We start from the raw sequence: 27500 nt of genomic DNA on the forward strand, positions 1-27500 counted from the left end.
CATGGCCTTTGGCTTGCTGCTGGCCCTGGACTGTTTAAGGGCAGGCGTCTTGGCTGCTTTGATTATGAGAGAAGATGGCGGCTGGTTAAATCTGGTTCAGTGAGATGCTTGTGTCCCTCTAGACATCTTATCCAGGGCAGGCTACCGGAGGAGTCACAGCACTCGCTGTGCACACACACACACACACACAAACACACACAAACATGCGCACACACTTGTTGTCTCCAAACCTCCATCCCTCCTCCCTCTCTTTCCCTCCCTCCCTCCCTCTTCCCCCTGTCCTCTCCCTCTCTCTCCCTCCCTCTCCCCTCTCTCTCTCCCTCTCCTCTCTCTCTCCCACTCTCGTTCTCCTTCCTGAGTAAGAGGTGTCCCCTGTTTCCAGCGCTGTGACCAGAGGGATAGAAATAACCCTGGCCACGTCTCATGCAGACACAACACACACAACACACACACAACACACACAACACACACTAGCGCTTTAATACAACTAGTTAGCAGCCAATGCAGAGAGAGAGAGAGAGAGAGAGAGAGAATTTTTGAATTTAGCAAAATACTTTATTGTACATATTTAACAATTACTAGGCATTACAAATAAATAAGAGGGGGATAAAAGAAAAAATGACTAAAAATTAAAAACAGGACAAAATAAGCATTAGCTCAACACGTATCCATAAATTAATTCATTATTACTAACTGAGCATAAGACTTCCTTGTATCCCCATACATTTTCAAAACCATCAAAGTCTTTCATTGCTGAGTAAAATTTAAAGTCAATCATTATTCTATACTTCACCAATCTTAAAAAGACAGAAACACAATCTTGACCAGAAACACCAGAAACACATTCCATAGCATTTCTCCGGCTAATCCATATTGCCATCTTTGCTTGCCCAATTACAAAGTTCAATAATTGACACTGTGACTTTTTCTTCTGAGAGAGAGAAAAAGAGAGGGATAGAGAAAAAAGAGAGGTAGAAAAATTGGGGAAAATATAGATATATACAGATGCAGAGATGGAGAAGTGGAGGTATTGCAGTGAAACTGGAGGGAGAGGTGACTGAGAGAGGGAGCGACAGATGGGTGAGAGAAAAAAGAGAGAAACAGAAAGAATGACAGGAGGGAAAGCAAGAGAGAGGGCAAAAGAGGAAAGGAGGAAGAAGCAGAAACAGTGGGAGAGAGGAAGAGTTAAAGAGAGAAGGAGAGAGAGAGATTGCAGAAAGAGGGAGAGGAGATGGAGAGAGAGCACGAGAGAGCAAGTGCAGGGTGAAGGAGAGGGAGAGAGAGTGTGAAAGGGAGGAGAGGGTGAGAGAGGGAGAGAGTGCAGGGAGAAGGAGAGGGTGAGAGAGAGGGAGAGAGTGTGGGGAGAAGGAGAGGGAGGGAGAGAGGGAGAGAGTGCAGAGAGAAGGAGAGGGTGAGAGAGAAGGAGAGAGAGAGTGCGGGGAGAAGCCCAGTTTTCTGCATGGTGCTTTTGTGTAGGTGACGTCCCTCGAGGCCCCGAGCAGAACTCGGTGTGTCACTACGGCAACGCTGTCACAAGCACATCTATCTGGGACAACCAATCAGAACGTCCGGAAACCCCCTTGCTTGAGGCATCTTTCAGGAACATGTTCTGAACTCAGCGACATAAGCGTATCCCAGAATCCACTTGGCCTGGCTTTCTGGAAGGAGCAGAGAGAGAGAGAGAGAGAAAGAGAGAGAGAGAGAGAGAGAGAAAGAGAGAGAGAGAGAGAGAGAGAGAGTACAGTAAACTCATTCTTCTTGTCCTCTTTCTTTTCATCTCCTCTGCTCCCTTTCTCCACTCTCCTTCCCACTCTCTGTTTCTCCCTCCCTCCCTCTCCCTCTCTCCCTTCCTCCCTCTGTTCCTCTCTCTCTCTCTCTCCCTCTTTCCTCTTCTCACCTCTCAGGCCATGTGAGCAGGATAAATACATGGCATCATCTCTTTCACACACACACACAGACACACACACACACACACACACACACACAGACACACACACACACACACACACACACACACACACAGACACACACAGATGCACATGTGCACCTGACATAGGCACACTCTGGCACCCACACCTATGATACCATGAACACACACACACACACCCTCTTCTCTTTTTTTCCTCTGCTGGAAAAGAGCAACTGTCAGTCAGTGGGGCAGCATCAGCCATTGGATTGCCGTTGCCAGGGTGACGGTGGGCTGGCCACTGACTAGATCTTGCCAGTGGTCCCACTGGGTGTGTGAGTGGAGGAGAGATGTTGGATATGACACGTGAATGTGTGTGTGCGTGTACATGTGTGTGCATGCATGAATGTGTGTGTGTGTGTGTACCTGTGAGCATGTGCCTTCACTGTGTCTCTGTGTGTGTGCGTGCATACGTGTGTGTGTGTGCATGCGTGCATACGTGTGTGTGTATGTGTGTGTGTAAGTCTTTTGGGCTCATTGCCTCAGAGATACCGCTCATGCCTGTCACACACACACACATACACATATACACACACATACACACACATCTCTCTCTCTCTCTCTCTGCAGTTTGGTGAAGGGTTGTTGACTTTCTTAACAGTCACTTACACAGCCCTTCCTTCTCTGCTTGGTAAGCAGTATGGTGATTAGCTAGGATTGTTTAGATTGTTTATGGTTCTTTGTTTACTTTTGTACTGGGCCAGGGTTGTGTACACAAACACTGAACACCCAGCCTAAGGAATGTGAGGAGCAGTTTGCTATAATGTGTATACATCCAGCAATAGTCAATATGGTATACAGTATATTCTATATATTCTGTAGTGTATTTTGTAGTACATTTCTGTAGTGTTCTACTTCTCCTAAGTTATTATGTCTTACTCTATTTCTATCCTCCTCTCCTCTCTCCCTCTTTGCCTCTCTCTTCCTCTATTCTGCTCTCTCTCTCCTCTCTCTTATCACCTCCTCCTCTCCTCATTTTGTCACACTGTCTTCCCTCTTAGCATCATATCATCCATTTCTCCTTTCCCCCTCATTTTTATCACTCTTTTTTATCTCATTTTGGTCAATTCCTTCTCTCCCCTATCATTCCCTCTTTTTATCATCATTCTCCTTCCTCTGCTTTTATTCTCTCCTCTCTTCTCTTCTCTTCTCTTCTTCTCTTCCTTCCTTCTCTCCTTCCACTGCTGTATAGTTTTCACTCACATTGTTTAGTCCTTCATGCCTCGTCATCTGCTGTATTTGCCTCTCTCCCTTCTTTTCTCTCTCCCTTCTTCTCTCTTTCTCTGTCTCTCCTAGTCAGCAGTAGAGTAATGGTTGTTTATCAGTCCTCTCACCAGAGGTGGGACCAAGTCACTGTTTGGCAAGTCCCAAGTCTTAGCAGTCAAGTCCAAGTCAAGTCCCAAGTAAATACAGAGAAGGGCAAGTCGAGTCCAAGTCCAAGTCACATCAAAGCCAAGTCGAGTCCAAGTCCAAGTCCCAATCTTTTTCAAGTCCTGAACAAGTCATCAGGTACTCTTCACTTAATAATGCCATTATTAGACTATCGATCATAATTTTAGCACTTCCATTTAATCCACAGTATTGTTTTTTTATAAATATAGATTAAAATATGTGTCTTGTAATCTTTTACGACATATGCATGTGCATACCTGTGTAATATACACATGTGCATACCTGAGTAATCTGTACAAAACGGATAGTTACATGACACTCAGCACAGCTGCAAATATATATATTGTTTTTCCAAATTGCGGAGCCCAGTGTAAGGATGAGTAATAATTTGACTGATGGTATTTCACTGCGCTAGGCCACAGATTTGCCTGCAAACAATTTATTAGGCTGTCTGCCAGTGCCGACTCATAAGGGAAGCCAAGGTCAACACTTTTATATTATTTAAAAGATAATAATGACAGTAATTTTGTTTTAAAGTATTCATTTCTTAAGAAATACTACACATTTGATGCTGTTTATCTCATTTGTAAATGGTGCACTGTCACTTTAAGCCCATTGTGTCATTGTGTGCCACTGTCCACACGTTCTCATAATGATCTTTTTTTACCAGCTCCGTTCAAATATAGCCTATGGCTAGTCCACAAACTCAAACATTGTTTGTGCCACATGTATAGCACAATATTAACAATGATAAGCATCATATTAACTTGGCACAAACAGCTTTCATTCCTTTGGAAAGAGAAGCATGTATGACATGATGCTTGCTTGACATTTTCTGTTTGCAATTAAAAGTTTCAGACCTCTCAAGTCTCACGCATTGAGCGTGAGACACACGCATTTCAATGACTTCACACGCTCACACATGGCATTTCTCACTCCGAGAAATTATTAACTTGCCCGCACAGAAAATTCTAAGGGCTACAAACGTGTCACACAACGTTGCTGTCTGTGCGCTCATTCAGCTCAGGGAGCTGCTGTTCAGTTACTAACCTATCGGCCAATCAGAAAATAGGATTTCTCAACCAATCAGAAAATAGTTTTGTTTTGATGTGGGTCCGCAACCTCCATGGTCCGCAACGTGGAGACTGCTGGTCTGCGGAGTCGTGGAGTGAAATTAGGCCTGGTGCTTCGTCTGATAATTTGTTGCGCAGTTGATCGAGATACTGCGGACCGACAAAAAAAGAAAACAAACGTTTCTGCTATCGATGTCATTAAACATGGAGCCATACAATAAAGTGGGGGTAGGCCCTATGAGCGTTCATTCAATGCAGGCGTCTGCGCTAGAGAAACTGAAACTAATCGTTGGTATCAAAGCTCGCTTCAACCTGTTGAATGCTAATTGTTTAACGACACTTAATAGAACAACGTTGATTTTTGGAACTTCCATAGAAACAGAGCAGAGACTGTATAATACACTGTATAGCACGGTGTATTGTATAATCAAATTTGAATATAACGTGGCCAAAAGCTATTGTAGCCTTCTTTCTATCTGTTAAAGATCAACAGATCAGTGATTTACGCCTATCTGCTCGCCAAAAAAGCTGGTATTGTGTTTCCTGAATCCTTACATTCAGGCATTCAAATTAAACTTCATAAAAAACATGTATTTTTTTCTCCATTTCCTACAAATGTATGATGATTGCATGAGGGAAACATCCCAAAACAATAGCACCCATATAATTGTTGCTGTTTTGAGAAGTATTTCTTTTCTTATGCAAGCATCATGCAACCATGTAAATGAAACCAATTATATCTTACATTAGTAAAGCGGTCCTCTGATGTGCATGTCAAAACATTTAAGTGAAAGTGCATGTATAACAATATAGGCATAATAATGATTGTGATAATGATAATTACAATTTGATTTGGAGGGAGTGGGGTTGGGTACGTGTAGATGAGCCCTATGACCCCAAAGTCTGCCATGACTGGGCCTCAGGTCAAAGAAGTTTGAGAAAGGCTGGTCTACATAACCTGCATCAGATTGAGGTTTGCAGTGATGCGCCTGAAGGCACGGGTTGAGGACCCAGTACTTTTTTTTTTTTTACTTTGAATCTTGAAAAAAAAATATTTAAAAAAATTTTTGGCTGTTACTGCAAACAAGAATATTTTTAAGGATGGCCTCATGACTGTGAAAATGGCTGACATTGAACCACAGTGTTTTAAATGGGAGCCCCCAGTATCAGTCATCAAGGCATCAAAATCTGCCACAAACACAACACACAACATCACTCATAAACACACACACACGGACAGAACCATCACTGCAGAATGAGCCACTGCTGTTCAAAGGGCCCATTTGGGTGAAATTATTATAATTTATGTTATTATTATTTATTATTATTTACTATAGGGTTCTAGAATAAATAAAACAGTGTGTTTGAAATTTGAATTTGTGCTCTCTCATGAAGCTGGGTCGATGGGACATGGGGAGAGTGGGTCTGTTGATCGGGGGGAGGGGGCGTGGCGCCACGAGTAGTTCAGTGTCAATGCCACGCCCCCTCCCCCCTGAGAAACAAAGTCTCACTCCTTGCAAACTTCAAAACTTGAGAGCCCTGATTAAAAGTGAATTATGAGCCTGGTAGCCAGTAGCCACCTAGCTACAGTAGCTGACTGGAATTGCGTTTCAATCGGCATATCATGTGCTTCATGTAAATAAATTATTGAATACTTCAAGACTCACCAGTTCCATTACACAAGGCAAAGACAACTCATAATATTCTTGTCCACTTTCCAAATCACAGTGAGTGCAGCTATGTCATAGTGACCTGGATATCATAGTTTATAACAGTAACGTTAGCCTAGGCTACAGTAGGCTAGTGAGAACCGGATAAATTCACAATCTCCTCTAATCTCGTATTTGTTGCCTTCACGATTTCCTTTTATATGTTTCTTATATTTAAAAGAAGATATCAATCATCATCAACAATGACAAGCCAGCTGGAACCTACTCGTTTTCTCTCCCTCTCGTGCGTGCTTAGATGCGTTCTCAATTAAATGCAGTAGCCTAGGCTAGCATAAGTTCAAGTTGGATCTTAATGGAGAGGACTCGAAAAGTATCAACTTTATGTAACATGCTGTTGGTGCTTTTTGACATTAAACGTTCTCTAACAAGAGTGCAAATCAGTTTGCAGTAAAGCTACTAGTGATTGGCTAAATGTTGGTCCTTCCTCTGTCTCTTGGTGCCCTACGCGTGTGGGGGTAGCGGCAGTACTGAACTGTGCTCTGGCCGCTTGTCTCCGCTATTTTTTTTTTTTTTTTTAGTCGTGGGAAAGCGTCTCTGGGGTGACTGGTCCACGATCAGGAATTTTTTTTTTTAATTCGAGACATGTCAAGTCATCACAAGTCAAAGAGGCAAAGTCCGAGTCAAGTCTCGAGTGAATAGTATTCAAGTCCAAGTCGAGTCGCAAGTCATGCCGAATTTTATCAAGTCAAGTCTGAAGTCATTAAAATCATGACTCGAGTCTGACTCGAGTCCAAGTCATGTGACTCGAGTTCACATGTCTGCCTCTCACCCTCTCATCATGTAATGCTGGCATTTCTCCAGGCCCTCTGGCTGCTTAATGAATGTGGGCTTTTAGTGTCCTCTGTAGCCACGGCGACACGTGCCAGGGAAATGAAAGGCAGACAACAGGTGAGAAATTCCTGATCTCAGAGAAAACACTAGCGCTAACAGGTTAAGATGTAGCAGATCTCAGAGAAAACACTAGCGCTAACAGGTTAAAGATGTAGCAGATCTCAGAGAAAACACTAGCGCTAACGTTAACAGGTTAAAGATGTAGCAGATCTCAGAGAAAACACTAGCGCTAACGTTAACAGGTTAAAGATGTAGCAGATCTCAGAGAAAACACGATCACTAACGCTAACAGGTTAAAGATGTAGCAGATCTCAGAGAAAACACTAGTGCTAACGCTAACAGGTTAAGATGTAGCAGATCTCAGAGAAAACACTAGCGCTAACGCTAACAGGTTAAGATGTAGCAGATCTTAGAGAAAACACTAGCGCTAACGCTAACAGGTTAAGATGTAGGAGAAATGCTAGGTGAGGTGAGATATGGCTGTGCTTACAGTGGAAGCAATGATAAATACATTACCAATAAAGTTTAGTAAGAAGTTATTTACATGTTAATAAACTGTTAGTTAATAGTTATTTAGACACAGATCAGGCTAATAAAGTATGTAATGCTGTGGGGCTGACGCTAAAGCTTATTGTAACAATTGAACAATGCACAATGGAAACGACAGTAAAACTATATAGTTTTACACACACACACACACACACACACACACACACACACACACACACACACACACAATGTTTGGAGTACAGGGATGCACAATGCACAAAGGAGGCAACCCTGAAGCTATGCATTCAAATGCCAGCTTTGATCACTGGGCCTGATGTGCCATGTCAGTCAGGTAGATAGATAGATATAGATAGATAGTAGGGCTTGGCGATAAAACGATAGCGATATGTATCGCAATAGACATGTAACCGATATCAATAAAAAATAAGTTCAATAGAACATTCGATAATTAAAAGCAACACACACCTCCCGCCTTACGTTGTCCATACATAAATAGGCTAAATATAGCTTACATTGTAGCAGAGCCGGACAGTAACAGAGTACATTTACTTGAGTACAGTACTCGAGTACAATTTTGAGGGATCTGTACTTTACTCCAGTATCATTTTTGGGGAGTACTCATGACTTTACTCAAGTACATTTGAGAGGCAAATATTGTACTCTTTACACTACATTTCTATCCTTAACCGTGAGTACCCGTTACTTCTAAAAAAAAGAGAAATGTAGGAAAACCTCAATTTGTTGTTTCCCTCTCAAACGTGATTGGATTGTGCAGGTGCCACTGATTGGGACAGCCTATCAGCAATCACCTTCAGCTTTCCGCCAAAGTCAACTCCATGGTTAGATTTAGATAAGAGACGAAACCATGGATGAAACAATGGATGAAGACGCAGCAGGTTACTGGATGCCGGGAATATGCCAACCCGTGGCCCCACCTCACCAGACTATTTCAATTTGCTGAACAAGTTACAATGATAGTTTTCGCTTCAAGTGTTTCAATTACAAAATAGTATTTTGTATTTGAAATACGTATTATAATTATAAATACATAGAAATACTGCCCATCCCTGGAAACATGGAAGATGGAAATGACTTGATTTTACTTTCAATTCCTTTTACATTCTCCAAGGTATTAACATTAAAAATGTTCATAACTCCATGTAGGACGTTTCTGTACATAAATGTAAGCACTGTGGCAGTAGTAATGCAATATTTAGAAAATGTACTCTTGATACTCAAGTACTTTTAAAAACAAGTACTTCTAAGTAGACATCTGTCTGTTGTGCTTTTTACTTGTACTTGAGTAAAATTTAGCAAGGGGTATCTGTGCTTTTACTCAAGTAATGAAGCTGTGTACTCTGTCCACCTCTGCATTGTAGTACTGTATGTGCAACTCTACCAGGCGATAGAAGTAGGCCTACCTCAACACAGACTCTCAATGATTCCTTGCCCCGTGCACTCTCTCTTTCTCTCTCCCTCTCAACAGGCACATCCCTCCTCAGCATGCACACGTAATCCAAACATTCACAATCGTGCAAGACAACTGGCTAAATTGCTATAAAATTCGGTTAGCATCATTAGCACGCTGCACAAATTTGTTCAAAACTGTTGCATTCAAATTGACTGCTAAATTCTAATAATCTCAATCGCGATGCAAATGGAAAAGTATTTTCCAAGACTCAAACGGGCCTGTCCCAAGGAGAAAAAGTATTAATTTGAAACTTATACACACGTGGGGAAACTGAACAGTCCAACCAGTAGACTATGATAAACTAGTAAATTAAGCTACTTTGTTTACAATATTTCCAGGCTTCAACCAGTGCTGCTTTTCATTCAGACTTATGTGCACATTTATTTATTTGAGTGTTTTTCATGATTATGTTGCTATTTCTTTTCCCTGTTTGCTTTGATTGATAACTGTGGTGATTAAAATCAGAGGAAGGTGAAGTTTAAAGTAAAAGTGTTTATATTGAACTTTTTTCCCCCTTTTTTTTATAATCAATAATTATCGATATCGACTGATATGAAATACTTATATCGTGATACAGTTTTCAGCCATATCGCCCAGCCCTAATAGATAGATAGATAGATACTTTATTGATGCCCAAGGGGAAATTCAAGAAGGTAGCAGCAGCCCTATCAAGCTCTCATTCAGATGGGCACACTAAGAGATGGGAGCCTAACTGCCACAGTCACACATAGTGCCAATGTCACACACACTCGCACGCACGCACAATGTACTTGCACACTCACCTAATTACCATGGTTAGGGTAGCCGCTGGTGTTTCAGTCTTCTGGCTGTTCTTGTTTACTCCTGTGTGTGTGTGTGTGTGTGTGTGTGTGTGTGTGTGGTGTGTGTTTACAGTGTCAACTCACGCCTCCTCAGCCAAGCCAGCACTGACACAGTGCAATTTCAGAATAATTAGAAAATTACATACATACATGTGCCCTACTGTTCCACTGTGTATATGAGGAGAGAGAGAGAGAGAGAAGGAGAGAGAGAGAGAGAGTGAGAGATAGAGAGAAGGAAAGAGAGATAGAGAGGGAATTACATACATACTGTACATGTGCCCTACTGTTTTACTGTGTATTAGCCTAGAAATCTAGACGCGCCCCTAGCGGCAGCAAATTACATTTGCTGCCAGGGCTAGTCTAGCAACTCTCCGTTGGCTTGTGAGCTCCAGATCCCCAGACTTCGCCGGGCCAATTAAATCGTGTATAGAGTCGGTAGGTGGGCTTAACATAATGATTGATGGCAGAGTTGCAACGGTGTGGATGTTGCTGTTGGCGAACAGTGTGACACGAGTTAAGCTTTTATTAAGTTGGCAAACATTTGAACTAGCCAACTAGCTCCGCTGGTGGGAAACGAATGGGACTCATAGCGCTGCCGCTGTCCTATTGCGTGCAGAGGGAATTTGAAAGACAACTGATTATCCCGCCCCTCGGACTGAGCACTGCGAACGGTGAGTGTCCAGACCCTACATGTAAATGTGGGTCTGGCTCGCCAGGCTAACTGTGTATATGAGAAGAGATAGAAAGAGAGAGAGAGGGATAAAAAGAGAGAGAGAGAAAGAGAGAAGGAAAGAGAGATAGAGAGAGGGAATTACAAGTATCCTGCTGTTTCACTGTGAGGAGAGATAGAAAGAGAGAGAGGGATAAGAAGAAAGAGATAGAGAGAGAGAGAAGGAAAGAGATAGAGAGAGGGAATTACATTACAATATAGTATCCTGCTGTTTCACTGTGTATATGAGGAGAGATAGAAAGAGAGAGAGAGGGATAAGAAGAGAGAGAGAGAATAACACATGTACAAGTATCCTGCTGTTTCACTGTGTATATGAGGAGAGACTAAAGGAAGAGAGAGAGAGAGAGAAAGATATAAAGAGAGAAAGAGAGAGAGAGAAAGATATAAAGAGAGAAAAAGAGAGAGAGAAAGATATAAAGAGAGAAAGAGAGAGAGAGAAAGATATAAAGAGAGAAAAAGAGAGAGAGAGAAAGATATAAAGAGAGAAAAAGATAGATAGAGAGAGAAAGATATAAAGAGAAAAAGAAAGAGAGAGAAAGATATATAAAGAGAGAAGAGAGAGGTAGATTACGAATATAGAGTGAGAGCTTTGATAATTCCCTTCCACCCCCTCCCCCGTCAAATCATATATGATTATAGGGTGCCCCACACCACCCTCGTTTATCGACTGCAGCTAAAATTGCCCAAATTATGCTCACAGCAGTTTGCTTAGGGGCAGGGGTGCTGAGAGGAGAACCAGAGCCATTTTTAAACACACTACTGTGTGTGTGTGTGAGAGAGAGAGTGTGTGTGTGTGTGTGTGTGTGAGAGAGTGTGTGTGTGTGTGTGTGTGTGTGTGAGAGAGAGAGTGTGTGTGTGTGTGTGTGTGTGTTTGTGTGTGTGTGTGTGTGTGTGTGTGTGTGTGTGGTTGTTTGTATGGTCGGATGCATCCCTGGTTGAAGACTGATGACTCAGGTGTCAGAGGGGATGATTTATTACGGGGTTACCAGAGTCATGTCAGATTTTTTAGGAAACACACACACACACACACACACACACACTCACATGCACGCACACATAGAGTACGCACACACACACACACGCACACACACTCACACACATACACACCCCAACCCCCCCCCCCGGCTGAAAAGTTAACTTTTACTGACAAGAGTCAGACTGTCAATAGACAATAGCCTCTTTTATTATTTATAGTACTCTAAAGTTAAACTAGCATCTCCGACTGGAGAGAAATATATGCAGATGAAAACAATTGTGTAAACGTAAATAAATGTTTGACCACTAGATGCCAATTTTGTTTCTCAGATAACAGAAGCTAAGCATATCTTAAATTTTAAATTTGCCCAGATTATATAGTCATAATATAATATAGTATATATATATAGTATTTTATTTATGTTACTGAGTATGGAAATGCACCATAGTTTAGGATTGAATATGTCTATGAATTTATGCGACTCTAAATTATATTTGTATTTGCTTAACTGTAATTGGAATTATTTTGCTGTAAGATACCAGTGCCTTAATGGCGATTTCCTTTGTTATTTCAGACTGTTGGCAATACAGAATATCACAATACAGAAGTGAATCTACTCCATCTCATTTTATTGTACAGCAATGCTGCTGACTCCAACTGAATTGACAATTTGACATAGGCTAATAATTAGAACCTCACCTGAAGCCCTGATGCTGTTTCCTCAACCTGCCATCCTGTAGGCCTAGTGGTTTGATGCTGTCTTTCCTGCATACAAAGTGGTTCATTCATTTTGTAGCCTATCCTTTGGCTAGCGAGTTTAACCCTCCTACCATATTGTATATGATAGTGTTATTTGGATATTATTCATCAAATAATGATTCATTATATTTGAATAACCAACAGTGTTAACTTATTTACATTGCCAACACGTTTTTACAGCATGTGTCATAACAATGCAATGACAGTCCTTCAAACGAATTTGGGTCTCCCTTTTATTTCTCTGCATTGTGTAGGCTACACTCAGAAATACCGGTACATAACATAAACAGAATAGAAACGAAAAATGTCCAGATCCAATGTTTATTGTGACTTCCAAGATTCTAACTTAAGGTAGGCTAATTAACATTCAGTGACTTGGTAATAACATCTATTGTGATAGCGCGACTTCTATGCGACCGTGCTGCACACCCCTAATCAATACTCCTGACCTTGGTTGAAAGATTACAGAAGCTAGGTTTATCTTTAACAATATCCTGGGTAACATATGCTATCACCAGTTAATACTATTTTTCCACATAATAGAATCTGCATAATTTGAAAGCCTGGTCACTACCACTGCTAGCTTGTGTGGCTAGTTATTTTGCTTAGTTACACTCTGCTTTATAAAAAAGCTTCGTATGTCCCCTTTCTTCTTCTTGGGTGGCATAGCTGATCTACACACCACAAAAAGGGGTTTGTATGTATGCTGAAGGGAAAAGGCAATATTAAAATGTTTCACTCTGGCCTTTTATGGGGTAGGCCTATGTATTGACAGACAGCCCTGGTAACTTACCGTTGTCGTTGACACACCCGCTCGCTTGACTACCAGTGCAAGAATAAAGCAATGTGTGTGCAGCATGCGTGTCAGATAACCCTTCCCCTTCCCCCTCGGGTTTTCAGCCAATCAAATGACGACGTTTCTTGTACTGTCGTGCTGGCTGTCGGAATGATCAGCAGCACAAATGAGTTCGCTAAAGTATTGGTGGGGACAATTTTGTCATCTTAAAATATTGGTTAGGACTAGTCATGAGCGTCCCACCCTAAATCTACGCCCATTATACACACACACACACACGCACACACACACACACACATACACACACACGCACACACACTCACACAGAACTGTCTAATAGAGAAAAGAGGAAGAGAGAGAGGAGATATTGAGAAGTAGAGGACGAGAGGGGAGAGAGAGAGAGATGGAGAGAATAAGAGTCATGTGAAAGAGAGAGGTAGAGAGGAACAGTTGAGGAAGCAAGGGATGGAGTGTCTGTTTGTCTGTATGTGTGTGCGCACGTGCATGCGTGTGTGTGTGTGTGTGTGTGTGCGTGTGCATGAACCAGTCATATTTCAGTTATTAAGGTGGAATCCCTCACATTCTCCACAAGGAAAATCCTAAGATCATGACATAGTCAGCATCTCTTTGAAAGGTGTGTGTGTGTGTGTGTTGTTGTCTGTTTGCTGTCTTACTCACTCCTTTCTCTCTTACTCTCTCTCCATCTGTTTCTTACTCTCTCTTTCCCTCCTGTTTTCTCTCTCCCTCCATATCTCTCTTTCTCTCTCTGTCTCTCTCTCCCTCTCTGTCTCCCTCCATATCTCTCTCTATCTCTCTCCCTCTCTCTCTCTCTCCCTCTCTCCCTCTCTCTCTCCCTCTCTCTGTCCTCTGAGAGAGTAGATTAGTAAGGTAATCCTATGGAGTGTGTAACAGATCACATCCAGGATACAGTAAGTCTGAGGGCCATCTTTCTCTCTCCCTCCCTCTTTCTCTCTTTTCCTCTCTCTCTTCCTCTGTCTTTCTTTTCCTCCCTCCCTCTCTCTATCTCTCCTTCCATCCCTGTCTTCATCTCTTCTGAATGAGGTAATCCTGTCGGAGCATATGACAGATCCGTGTTGATCCTGTCCAGGATAAATGAGATCTGACGGCCATCTCTCAGGCTCGTGTGTGTGTGTGTGTGTGTGTGTGTGTGTGTGTGTGTGTGTGTGTGTGTGTGTGTGTGTGTGTGTGTGTGTGTGTGTGTGTGTGTGTGTGTGTGTGATTGTCCAGGATGAATGAGATCTGTCGGCCATCTCTCAGGCCCGTGTGTTTGTGTGTGTGTGATTGTCCAGGATAAATGAGGTCTGACGGCCATCTCTCAGGCCCATGTGGTCATTTGGTCATTTTCTACATGCTAACATCTCCTTGAACTCTCTCAGTAAGAGCTGTGTGAAGGGCATATACACACATACAGGCAAAGACACCTAGGGCCCTATCATGACATTCTAAAGTGCACTGTCACTCGTCAAAAGTCTATTCAAATTTAGAAGGATGTCCAGTTCACATTGGGAGGGGTTTCGTTATCAAACGTGGAGCGCATGGTGCAACAAGGTGTTCCTAGGTTTTTTAATCAGTCATATGGGTGTGTTTGGGGCGTAACATCATTTTAAACCAATGAGAATGACATCTGTCATTCCCTTTAACGGCGCAACGCGCGATATGTCAAATAAATGCATCTGTATTTTGGCATTCAACGGCGCATTTGAAGGGGGCTGCTTGCGAGACCGTATGGAATAGTCATTCTTAAACCATGCTTTACTAAAACCTAGCATAGCCTTCACACATTTGCACTCGTCTATTATTTGAACTCATTGGCAAAGTGAAACTAACTTCACCAAGGAGTCAGTCAACGACAAGACAGTTATATGCAGTTACTTTCACTATTGACTGACAATGGGTTACCACCGAAAACATACAGTAGGCTGGAAAAAGCAACACTTACCCTAATATTGCTCAAATGACTGAATAAAACAACATTTATCCTCCAGAGGAGTTGCTTATATCTCTTGACAGTGCGTCTTCAGCTCCATACATGTCTCTCGCCTCTCCTCTAATCACTTTTAACCGTCATTACCAATTTGCAAATGATGGTGAATAACTACTCATCATGAGATGTACAGTATTTCGTAATATCTTTATTCTAATAATGTTTCCTATTGTAATTGTGCAATTTGTAATGCATGGACGTGCGCTGGTGTGCGTTCATGAATGATAGAAGGATGGTGCCTGCACCTGCCAATATGACTGTTGACATGCGCTCTTAAAATAGCATATGAACAACTCGCCATTGACTTCTGACCAGGTTTAGGTGGTGTATGATAGCGATTTTTAGACAACGTGCCAGGCCCCTCCCTAGGTTGTTAATTGCCACACCCCTGGTCACAATGTTAAAAAAATAAACATACAAAATACCGAATTAAGCTTTGCGCGGGTGAATAACGAGCTTTACGCCATGCGCTGGAGCCCAAAATACAGCCCATAAGCACACACACACGCTGGCATACACACACACACACACACTTCCATATATATACGCACTGCATGTGCTCACACACACACACGCACACACACACACACACACGCACACACACACACACACACACACACACATACACACACACACTTCCATATATATACGCACTGCATGTGGTCACACACACACACACACATACACACACACACACACACACACACACACACATACACACACACAAACAGAGCTTGCACTTAAGGATAGATTGATTTCATATGCCCTGCAGGAAATATAGTAATGTGAATTTGATGGGAATAGAGAGTGAGTTGTTCATATTTATCATTGTCTCTGTTACTCTTCCAGTGTCTTTTTGTGTGTGTGTGTGTGTGTGTGTGTTTGTGTGTGTGTGTGTGTGTGTGTGTGTGTGTGTGTGTGTGTGTGTGTGTGTGTGTGTGTGTGTTTCTTAAGATTGATGAGAAGACATTTGGCAGCTGGCCTTCCATTACAGTAATGTTGGGTCTGCCTCTTCTCAACGTAAAGCTGGAATCGATATTCCTGCTCACCACACCCAGCCAGCCAGGCAGACTAGCTCAGGCCCAGCCCGTGGAACTGCAGTCGGGGTCCTGTGTGTGTGTGTGTGTGTGTGTGTGTGTGTGTGTGTGTGTGTGTGTGAGTGTGTGTGTGTATGTGTCTGTGTGTGGGGGGAACTGCAGTATCGGGGGCCGGTGTGTGTGAAACATAGTCGCACTATCACTACGGCTACGGAACTTAGCTAGCTGGTTAATAAAACATAGTCGCACTGTCACTATGGCTACGGAACTTGGCTAGCAGGCTGCCACCGCTGTGCCCTTAACTCATCTGCATAGCACCTTGTCGACAAATCCTTACCTCTCTGTTTACGTTTATTCAGTCTTCTCTTTGTTTTCCTCAGCTGGAAAAGAGCAACTGTCAGTCAGTGGGGTCTCACCTCTCTGTTTACGTTTATTCAGTTTCACTCCAACCTTCTTGCCCCCCCCACACTCTTTCTGTCTCACTATCCTTCTGTCCAACTCTCTCTATCTCATTACCCCAGTGTTCAGCAACACACACACACACAATTTCTCTCATCCTTTCCCTTATGTCTATTCCTCTGCGTAGTTATTTACGCTGTTCAGCTTTCTCTGCTCTCTCCGTGTGTTAATGTCTCTCTTTCAATCCCTTTCTTATTTTAATTCTGTCTTCACCCTTTCTCCTCTCCATCTCTCTATCTCTCTATCTTTCTCTCACACATACACACAGACACACACACACACACACACACACACACACACACACGTTATGTCATGTTACATGGCTCTTGTGATTGGTCGGTCTCTGATTAGAACTGCTTAAAATGGTAATGTTGAACTGTTGCCACGGCAATCTGTGCGGACAGGTCTCGTCTCTTCATCAGAGAGACCATGATGGCATGGAGACAAACATGTCTTAATGTATTAATGCCTTAAAACGTGATGTTCCACTTAAAAGTGTAATAAATGTTGTAATTACGCTTTCACACATATACACACGCTCTCACACACACACACGCTCTCTCTGACACACACACACACAGACATAAACACACACACTCACACACACACACACACACACACCGTCTTCATGTTATGGATTCCTTTATGCTGCTATTAGAAATCTGCATGATGTTGTAATCATGTTGTTAATCTGGGTCTCTGTTTTCTCTCCCTGTTTGTTGTCATCTCTTTCTGTATCTCTATTTCTCTCTCTCTCTATCTTTCTCTCTCTCTCTATCTTTCTCCCTCTCTCTCTCTGGCTGTCTGTCTCTTTTTGCAGAAACCTGCTCGACAGAGATACCTTCTCCAAATCCGATCCAAGTAAGACCTATTTGATATGACAAGGTCATGTAGTTGTGTATAATTACGACCGCCTGTAGTCATTTAGCTGATTCTTTTATCCACAATCCATAGTAGTGCTGAGAGAAGAGGTGGTCAGGATAGGAAGGAAGGTTGTGGTGAGTGCTAGATATTCGGTTATTGAGTGATGATGCAATAATGGGATAATAAGTCTTTTTCCGGGTCCATTGGCTTTCAGAGCCGCTCAGTTTTCTCCATAAACAGTAAAATAAACTATTTTTTCCCGCTATTCATTATAGCCTTTACGAAAATTGTCATCCTACTACTCACTTGTTGCCTCAACCTAATAAAACCCTATTTTTTGTGGAAGCCAGCACGTAACTCTTGATTGTTATCATCTGGCTGCACAGCTATGGTAATTGCTCTGTTAAAGTTAACCGGTTTTGTTTTACCCTCAATAAAATGTAGGTGATGGTGACAAGGTTTATAAGTTGCAAAAACTGGCTGGCTGCCCTCGTAAACATTAGCATGTAGCACAAATAGCACAGTCCAGCTGTTAGTAGTGCTGAGAGGTAGTCAGGATAGGGAGGAAGGTCGTGCTAAGTGCTACATGTAGCACGTCCAGCTGTTAGTAGTGCTGAGAGAGGAGGTAGGATAGAAAGGAAGGTCGTGCTAAGTGCTACATGTAGCACGTCCAGCTGTTAGCAGTGCTGAGAGAGGAGGTACTCTTGGAAGAGTTGGGTCTTCAGGAGGTTTTGAAGATAGATAAGGATGCCCCTGCTTTGGTAGGAACTGGCACCGCATACCATCAATGGGGAGCAACAGATGAGAACAGTTTGGATTGGCGTGAGTGTACGGGTGGCAGAACCAGGCGGCGTTCATCAGAGGAGGATTTGCACTTTGCAAGGATTTGCATGGAAGCGATGTGGGAATTCTGCTTTATTTTCTATGGGTAGCGGGTGGCAACACCATGCAGGAGTCATACCACGTACAGCTATGTGCTGCATCTAGGTATTATGCATGTATTAGCGCTAATTGTATGTGCTGCATCTAGGTATTATGCATGTATTAGTGCTAATTGTATGTGCTGCATCTAGGTATCATGCATGTATTAGTGCTAATTGTATGTGCTGCATCTAGGTATTATGCATTTATTAGTGCTAATTGTTTTTCTTTTTCATTGTTAGGATATGAGAATAGTTAGTTTTTAGTTTGGGATCCTGGACCTTTGAATACTTTCCTGTTGAACCAAACCGACAATTCTGTGTAGGATCCCAGCTGTGTTCTAATGGTTCTAAAAGTTCTAAAAAAGGCCGATGTAACCTCTCACCTTACTCTAATGGAACAGCTCTCACTGCTCCTCATCCTTCACCTGTCTCCCATAACTCACCTGATAGCTCATCTGTCTCCATAACTCACCTGTCTCCATAACTCACCTGTCTCCCATAACTCACCTACCATATCTCACCTCCCATAACTCAGCTGTCTCCATAACTAACCTGTCTCCCATATCTCACCTTCCATAGCTCACCTGTCTCCATAACTCACCTGATAACTCACCTGTCTCCCATATCTCACCTGTCTCCCATAACTCACCTGTCTCCCATAACTCACCTGTCTCCCATAACTTAGGTTCCAATGTTTCCAGCACAACCCCACACACCCCTGCCATTCTTCATCTATATCTATCCATTCCTATGACATATCCCTCTGCTCCATACCTTCTCCATCTCTCTCTATCTCTCTTTCAATTCAATTTCAATTCAATTTATTGTGCTTATATAGCGCCAAAACATTACACATGTATCATGGCGCTTTACAGAATGTAGGCAATCAGAGAAAAGAAAAGAGGGAGAAAAGAAAAGGAAGAAAGAAAGAAGGAAGGAAGGAAGGCCCATGGGTAACAGGGGCGAGGAAAAACTCCCTAGAATTGGAGATTCATATGGGAAGAAACCTCGAGCAGATCCACGACTCAAGGGCCTGACCCATCTGCCTAGGGTCAATACGGATAGTAAGGTCTATAAACAATGACAAATGCATATGACAGTCAGGTGTGGAGAGAAGGACATGGTGTTTAAAGCACCTGAGGTGAAGGTTACAGAAGGTGGGATGATTACGTGTCCGGTATGATAAAGCATAATCATGATTTAGTGAGAGAAAGTGCAATAGTCCGGCGTCGGAATTGTCCAGGAAAGAAAGTTGTGATGGGGCCAGTGGTGGGTCAGCAGACAGGCCAGAATCCGGGCAGAGTTGTCATAGGCAGGTGATGGGGCTGTACAGGCCAGGAATCCAGGTAGGGGGACAGTAATACAGCAGTCAAGGATGGGACTTCAGGTGGGATGGGTAAGAGGAGGGCCAGGCACACGGATGGTTGATGACTGGTGATGATATACCTCACAAGTGAGGTACAGTAAGGGAGAAGAAAGAGAAATGTAGAATGGGTTAGTATTACTTGAAATCAATGTGGTTAATGTCAAGAAGTGATCAGTAGTGCTATATATTGTTACAGTAAATCATAGTGAGAATGGGCAAGAGAAGGAGTTGAGAGAAAGAGGGTAGGAGAGAGAGGAGAGGGGAGGGGGTTGTACGGCATGGCACATGAGAAGTCCATGACAGCACTATGCTATAGCAGCATAACTAAGGCATGGTGAGGGGTAGTCAACACCAGCGCAGGTATGGTCAGTGACCACCATCTCACGCGTGACTGGGGTGCCAGTCACACGAGGACTCAGCAGGGTGGTCCATTCCAAAATCCCCGAGATGGGTGAAGTTCCACACCGCACCATACCTAACTATGGGAGACAGTAAAGAGGTATGTTTTAAGTCTAGACTTAAAAATAGGGAGGGTGTCTGCTAATCGAATTGAGGAGGGTAGATTAATCCAGAGGAGGGGTGTGCGATAGCTAAGCTCTGCCACCTACTGTCATTTTTGAGATTCTTGGAATTACAAGAAGGCCAGTATTCTGTGATCGTAACGGTCTAGGTGGGTTATATGAGACTAGGAGATCTTTAATATATTCTGGTGCCTGGCCATTAATGGCTTTGTACGTTAGAAGTAATACTTTGAAGTCAATGCGACTTTTAACAGGCAGCCAATGTAGAGATGCCAGGATAGGGGAAATATATTTTTTTTTAGTTCTAGTGAGTGTGCGAGCAGCTGCATTTTGTATAAGAGGTAAGCTCTTTAGACAGGTGTTATTGCAGCCAGCATACAAAGCATTGCAATAATCAATTCTTGAGGTTACAAAAGCATGGATTAATTTTTCAGCGTCTGGTAAGGATAAGGACTTCCTTATCTTTGAAATGTTCCTTAAGTGATAGAATGAAGTTTTGGTAATCTGTTTTATGTGATTACTTAGTGATAGGTCTTGGTCAATTGTAACTCCTAAATTTTTCACACTTGTGGATAAGGATAGTTGAAGATCAGTAAATGTAGCCTGTGATGAGGATAGGATGTCCCTCATCTTTTTAGGACCTACAACCATGACTTCTGTTTTATCGGAGTTCAAAAGCAGGAAATTATTTGTCATCCATGTCTTTATATCTCTTATACATGTGTCATGTTTGGCTAACGGAGTTAATTCGTCAGGTTTTACGGAAAGGTATAGTTGTGTATCGTCTGCATAAGAATGAAATTTAATGCCATGTTTCCTAATTTCAGAGCCTAGGGGAAGCATATAGAGAGAAAATAACAGGGGCCCTAGTACTGAGCCTTGAGGCACCCCATATTTTACTATAGTCTGGATAGACGGTTTATTGTGGACTTGTACAAATTGTCTGCGGTTAGAAAGGTATGATATAAACCAAGCGAGTGCTGAGTCTTTAATGCCTATCAAATGTTCAAGCCTGTGAAGTAGTATGTCATGGTCTATGGTGTCGAAGGCAGCACTGAGGTCCAGGAGGACTAAAATTGATATATGTCCATTATCGGCAGCAATGAGGAGGTCATTAAAAACTTTAACTAAGGCTGATTCAGTACTGTGGTGAGCTCTGAAACCAGACTGATATAATTCTTCGATTTTATTCATATGTAAAAAGGCACTAATTTGTTTGGACACTATTTTTTCTAGTATTTTCGACAGAAAAGGGAGATTAGATATAGGCCTATAGTTGGCCAGGCCGTTAGGGTCAAGGGTAGGTTTTTTTTTTTTGAGGGATGGCTTAATAACAGATAACTTAAACGACTGTGGTACATGCCCTGACAGCAGTGAGTTATTTATGATCTGGAGCAAAGCATTGTCCAAGAAAGGGAGAGCAGATTTCAGAAGATGAGTAGCGATAGGATCTAGTAGACTAGTTGTAGATTTTGATGAGGAAATTGTGGAAGTGAGGTCTAATATGTCGATCGGTGTAAATGAATTCAAAGTTGTTCATCTCATCTGTAATTCAATTATGTTTTCGCTACCGTTCAGTAATGAAGTACGAATATCTGGTGAGACTGATTGGTTATTAATCTTATCTCTAATTGTTTCAATTTTGTTCAAGTCGTTACTGTTTAGGCATATAGGGATAGATTCGGTTACTTCAGTGTGGCTCTTCGTCAGGCGGGAAATTGTGGTAAAGAAAAATGTTGTATTATTTTTGTTTTCTTCGATCAGCAAGGAATAGTAGGTTGACTTAGCCTCGTTGAGTGCTTTTTTGTAGGTGATAAGGCTATCTTTCCATGCTTGGCGGAAGACTTCCAATTTAGTAGTACGCCATTTTTGTTCAAGTTTGCGCGCTGCTTGTTTGAGGGTTTTTGTCTGTGTGGTGTACCATGGAGCACGCCTTACTTGTTTCCTTACTCTCTTTTTTAGTGGTGCTACTGAATCAAGGGTTGAGCGTAATGACAGGGTACCCGCGGAGTCTTAAAAGTATTAAAAAGTATTACATTTCATTTTCCTAAATTAAGGCCTTAAAAAGTATTGAATTTCACCTCAAAGTCTGGAATTTTTTCACAGAGGTCTTAATTTTTCAAATGATCAGTAGATTTAGTCTAATATCCTCACGTAGCGTAAATCACAAGGATTAAAGTTCTCCGTCGTACGACGGATTTCCTCAATTTGATTTGAGAAAAATCATATTTGAGATCGATGCAGATCCGGCGAGAAAAAAAATAGGAGGGGGGGGGGGGGGTCTATCACCTTTTCTTTTCCTTTTTTTAAGGCAACTACAAATATTAGGTCCGATGAATGAATGTGTGTGATGGTAAATGTTTAAAGACCTAATAGTGTTCTTGAGAACTTTCTGTGTCTCAGAGATCGATCAAGAAGATACGTCAGCCATGAGTTTCGCTTTGTTTATGTTGTAGCCTACACGCTTGTCTCATTTTTTTTTGATAGGCCTATGCTATTGTGAGCTCTGTGCGAATTCGGAGGCTGTGTTCTTTCCATGCATCAATGTAGACAATTTCTTACTATCGCGAACTCTTGTCAGGGGAGGTCATTCATTTTGGGTGTCACCTATGACTTGAACAGATAGCCTGCTATGCCACCCGATGTACTATTATTGTTACAGTTTTTAATCAATGCAACTAACATTATGTGTAAAGCGACGCAATAGGCCTATAAACCGTAGCCTATGCCTCCCGTCTGTTATGACATGTAGCCTACAACAATGTTTTTCACAATTTGCGACGGAAGGTTTTGACTGAGCGTGTTAACAGTTCGCGACATTATTATTTTATGTTGAGTAAGGGGGTCAGTCGTGTTTAAGACGCACAGACAGCCTTGTAGCCTGCTTAGGCCTAACTTTTAACGACAGTAGGAGCGTATGTTGACAAAAAATAACCATGCAATTAAAATAGTCAACTTAAAACTTTGCTATTATTAATGTATAGCACAAAACCATAACCAGTAGGCCTACCAGAACCTCGCATATTAGCGTCATGATTTGTGTACGTTTATCTATGGCTGATCGTTTTTGCGCTAAGTAGGCTACGCATGTTCTTTCATAGCGCAACACGACCTGTCCCTCACCATATCGCAACCTCTTGTCAACCTTATACAATCTGTTGCTGAAGACAAAAGCGCCCTCTCCAGATTGTCGTTATCAGATGCGCAGACCTCCTGCATGAGCACACACAGTATTGCTGCTCATTGGAAAACTGAGTTGTCTGTAAAACTCAAAATTACCATGTTTTCATTAAATGCGGATGAGGCAACAAATGGAAATATGAACAATATCTAGACTGTTCTGATTCGTTACTTTGATGAGGAAATGTGAAGTCTTGCAAACTTGATTTTATAGATTTTACTTGGTGTTGAATTGCATATTAACAAGAAAAAAAATCTCCCCTTTAAATACTTTTGGCCTGAAGTAATTAAATAAGAGTGTAAGTTAAAGCTACAATATTGCTGCAGTAGAATAGAACAGCAATGGCTAATCAGCAATGGTCAGGGATGGTATTGAAATATTGTTTTGTTCATCAGGAAAACTCAATCGCAATCAAGAACACTCTCAATTCGCTTATTCACATGGCGGCCATTTGCGGCTAAAACGAGGCTACAGGGTACACAAACCATAGGATTGTTATGTTCTATGCATTCACCTGTAGGTGGCATTAATTACATAGTAACTTACGTTACTACCGCGACAAATCTTTGCGTTGCCACTGCACGGCTGTCATGTTCATGTTGGCATGTGCAAACACTCGTAAACAGTAATTATTTGCAGGGATGGATTACTGCTGGGGCCTACCGGGCCCAGGCCCAGGGGCCCAAGGGGTCAGGGGGCCCTGAAGCCCAAGCCTTTGCATGGAATCATTGCCTCAATATCAACAAATCAGGATGTAGGCTATGAATCTGATTGAATTTAGTATTGGCCATCCCCAAAATGCACCAGAATACAGGAAATCACATCAAACAAATTAAAACATTTCTGGGGGAGGACCCCCAAAACCCCCTCCCACATATATGACAATTAGTGGGGGGCCCCTAATACATCTGGGCCCAGGGGACCGAAAGTTCATAATCCGCCCATGATTATTTGAGGTTTAATCTTACCTTTAATATTATTTATTCTATCCGAATGGGTGCGATGTAGGTATTAAATTTCATCTGAAGTGGTATTAAAAAGGTCTTAAAAAGTCTTAAATTTAGGTCTGACAATTCTGGGGGTACCCTGAATGAGTTCATTACATTATCAGTTAACAAGTCCACCTCGGTTGGATTAAGGAAAGGGCCTTCTGATACCACATGGGTCCGGAAGGGGGCAAACGTAAACAAGATTTTTTCTAGAAAGTCTGCATTTGTTTTTTTCAGATAGGCCGCGGCTGTAGTATTCAGCTAAATTGGTACTGCATATTGTAATGTCATTGTAAAAGTAATTAGATGGTGGTCAGTTAAGGTCGGGTGTTGTGGCAGAACTGTTAACTGCTCTATGCTTATGCCGTATGACAAGACTAGATTAATAGTATGGTTATCTCGGTGTGTGAGTGAATTAACATTTTGACAGAACCCAACATGTTCAATTAGGGATTGAAATGCAATTGTGAGACAATCATTCACATTATCCATATGAATATTGAAATCACCCAATATAAGTATTTTTTCAGTTTGGATGGTTAAAGTGGAAAGGAAATTCTTCTAAGAATTCTGTGTAGGGGCCAGGGGGTCTGTACAATGTGACCACAGTTACAGGCTGATTATTTTTCCAATCTGGGGGTAAAAAATGTAGGACTAGAACTTCAAAAGATTTAAACTTGTGTGTAAGCTTGGGAGATGTGAGAAGACTAGATTGATAAATTGTAGCTACTCCACCTCCCCTGCCAGTGTGGCGTGGTACATGATAATTAAGATGAGAGGGAGGTATAGACTCATTTAATGGAAAGTATTCGTCTGGTTTAAGCCAGGTTTCAGTAAGGCACATAACATCTATATGATTGTCTGTAATGATTTCATTAACCAAGGCAGTTTTATTCGACAGTGATCGAATATTGAGTAAAGCAAATGCAAGTTGCGTTTGTGGAGGAATTTGCTTAGCCGAAGAAGTTTTTATCGTAATAAGATTGCTACGAATAATTCCCCTCGTGGGTCGAATAAGAGTTGACAGTCTTGGTACAGACACCCTCTCTATTTGGCTATGTATGCCCTGTATATCCTGTATATCTGGGTGGCTGTTAGGACGGCAGAGATCTGTGTAAGACAATATCTCTTTCTCTCTCTTTCTCTCTCTCTCTCTCTCTCCATTCCTATGATATATCCCTCTGCTCCATAACCTCTCCATCTCTCTCTCTCTCTCTCTCTCTATCTCTACATCCCTATGATATATCCCCATGCTCCATACTATCCCTATTATATATCAGTGTGCTTCATACTATTCCTATGATATATCCCTATGCTCCATACTATCCCTATGATATATCCCCATGCTCCATAGGGCCCCATGCTCCATACTATCCCTATGATATATCCCCATGCTCCATACTATCCCTATGATATATCAGTGTGCTCCATACTATCCCTATAATATATCCCCATGCATTTATGGGGGCATGTCCTTGTGCCCCTGTGGGTGTGGTGACTCTTCCCCTGCCGTTCCCTCTCTGACTCACCCGGGTGCTATGATGGTCCCCCGGGGCCCCCCGGGCACGCATGACTAACGCTTTCATCCGCCTGTGTTCAGATTTGAGCAGCTTATATATATATATAGAAGTGGCGTGTAGGCGGCAGGATTTTAGTGTGCAGCGGACAAGATGCTTCTCTCAGACAGATGAGAGACACACAAGAGAGTCGCCCAGGCTGATGGAGTGATAGACAGAGCAGAGAGAGAGAGAGGGGCGAGGAGAGAGAGAGAGAGAGAGATAAGGAGAGGGAGAAATAGTGAGAGTGAGAGAGAGAGAGGGAGATGAGACGAGAGAAGTTAGAAAGAAAGAGATATGAGAGAGATAGGAAAGGAGGGAAAGAAATGGCACGAGAGGCACATGAGACAGTCATTATGGACTGACCAAACTCCAGCGGTGGATATCTGCTCGTATGATGTTGCTATCTGGGCAGAGATCAGACCAGGAGTGCCCAAATTCTTCCCTTTATAGAGCCAAAAAGGAATCCCTTGTTTCATGTTTTTGTCAGTATGCATGTATCAGTATACCCCTGGTGATCTCTGCTACTTACTCATGTCATGGGCCTGGTGATCTCTGCTGACAGGAGCACCCACCCCCTCCCCCCCCCCCACAGCTACAGCTAACCCTTCAAAGGCTGTTGGGACAGAAATTCCCAGCAACTGACACATGCAAGACTAACATAGTGGGCCAAAACAAATGGTGTGCTGGCCAAATGTGGGCCAAGTGTGGGCCAAGTGTGGGCACCCCTGGACGAAATAAGTAATAGATGAGAGAGAAAGGACCAAAGAGGAGAATAAGTGCACATGTATTTGCCATCGTTTTTGCTAAGTTTAGATTTGCCTTTGATGTCGGCTGGCTCTTGAACAGGAGATACTGTATTTGCATCACACATCCCCCCCATACTTGCTAACAGCAGCATGCATGCTTGCTGAAGGTGGTGGTGCGGGCTGAGTGAACAACCGCAATGCATGCTGGAATGCCCGGCTAGTTTTCTGGACTAGCTCCCGGGAGTGGAAGCAAGGGTTCAAGGGGATGTCCTCACCGACTCCGAACCAGCGCGCCCCGCGGGACCGGCCTCGGCAGCAGGGATTCCCTCAAGTGAGAGAGGCCAGAGAACAGCGCAGGCCGGTAGAGGGACTGCCTGCTCCGCTTCAAATCAGCGCCTGTCTCCATCAGCGCCAAAACCTCAGGGTTTAACATGCTAAGGCACTGTGCCTGAAAACAGCCGTTAGTCTCGCTGTTTATGGTTTGAGATTAAATAGATCATTAATTATATAGAGGGGCTTCAAAAATATCTGATAACTTCAGACACAGAAAAATGGTCGTAGCTTAAGGCGGTTGTCTGCTACGCCCTACACCTGACCGTGTCCTGTGGCCTGTTTCCCACGTCCTACATCCTGCTGCAGCATATATCCTAAACTTTATGTCCTAAACTCTGCATCCCAATCACTGTGAACTAATCCCGATGCACTAAACTCTGTGTTCTGTGCCCTTCTCGTGAACCCTGTGGCCTATATATTCGACTCCCTTAGGATTGTTCACTTCCTGTTGCAAGCAAAACA

At 42.5% G+C, this 27500-nt stretch overlaps 1 protein-coding gene across 2 annotated transcripts in view; it reads left to right on the top strand.

Moving 5' to 3' along the window:
• The window catches only part of LOC143136419 (copine-8), a 185488-nt gene that overhangs the window by 31213 nt on the left and 126775 nt on the right, over window positions 1–27500 (top strand). For both annotated transcript variants that reach the window (XM_076297121.1, XM_076297122.1), the window contains exon 2: window positions 17377–17417. In XM_076297121.1, coding sequence (XP_076153236.1) covers window positions 17377–17417 — 41 coding nt within the window. The remainder of the gene's footprint in view (window positions 1–17376; window positions 17418–27500) is intronic.

This window comes from Alosa pseudoharengus, unplaced genomic scaffold (genome assembly GCF_046254945.1).
Source record: "Alosa pseudoharengus isolate Yale_2024_CS ecotype anadromous, Long Island Sound unplaced genomic scaffold, YU_APseudo_1.1 YU_APseudo_1.1_scf_20, whole genome shotgun sequence".
Classification (NCBI taxonomy): domain Eukaryota; kingdom Metazoa; phylum Chordata; class Actinopteri; order Clupeiformes; family Clupeidae; genus Alosa; species Alosa pseudoharengus.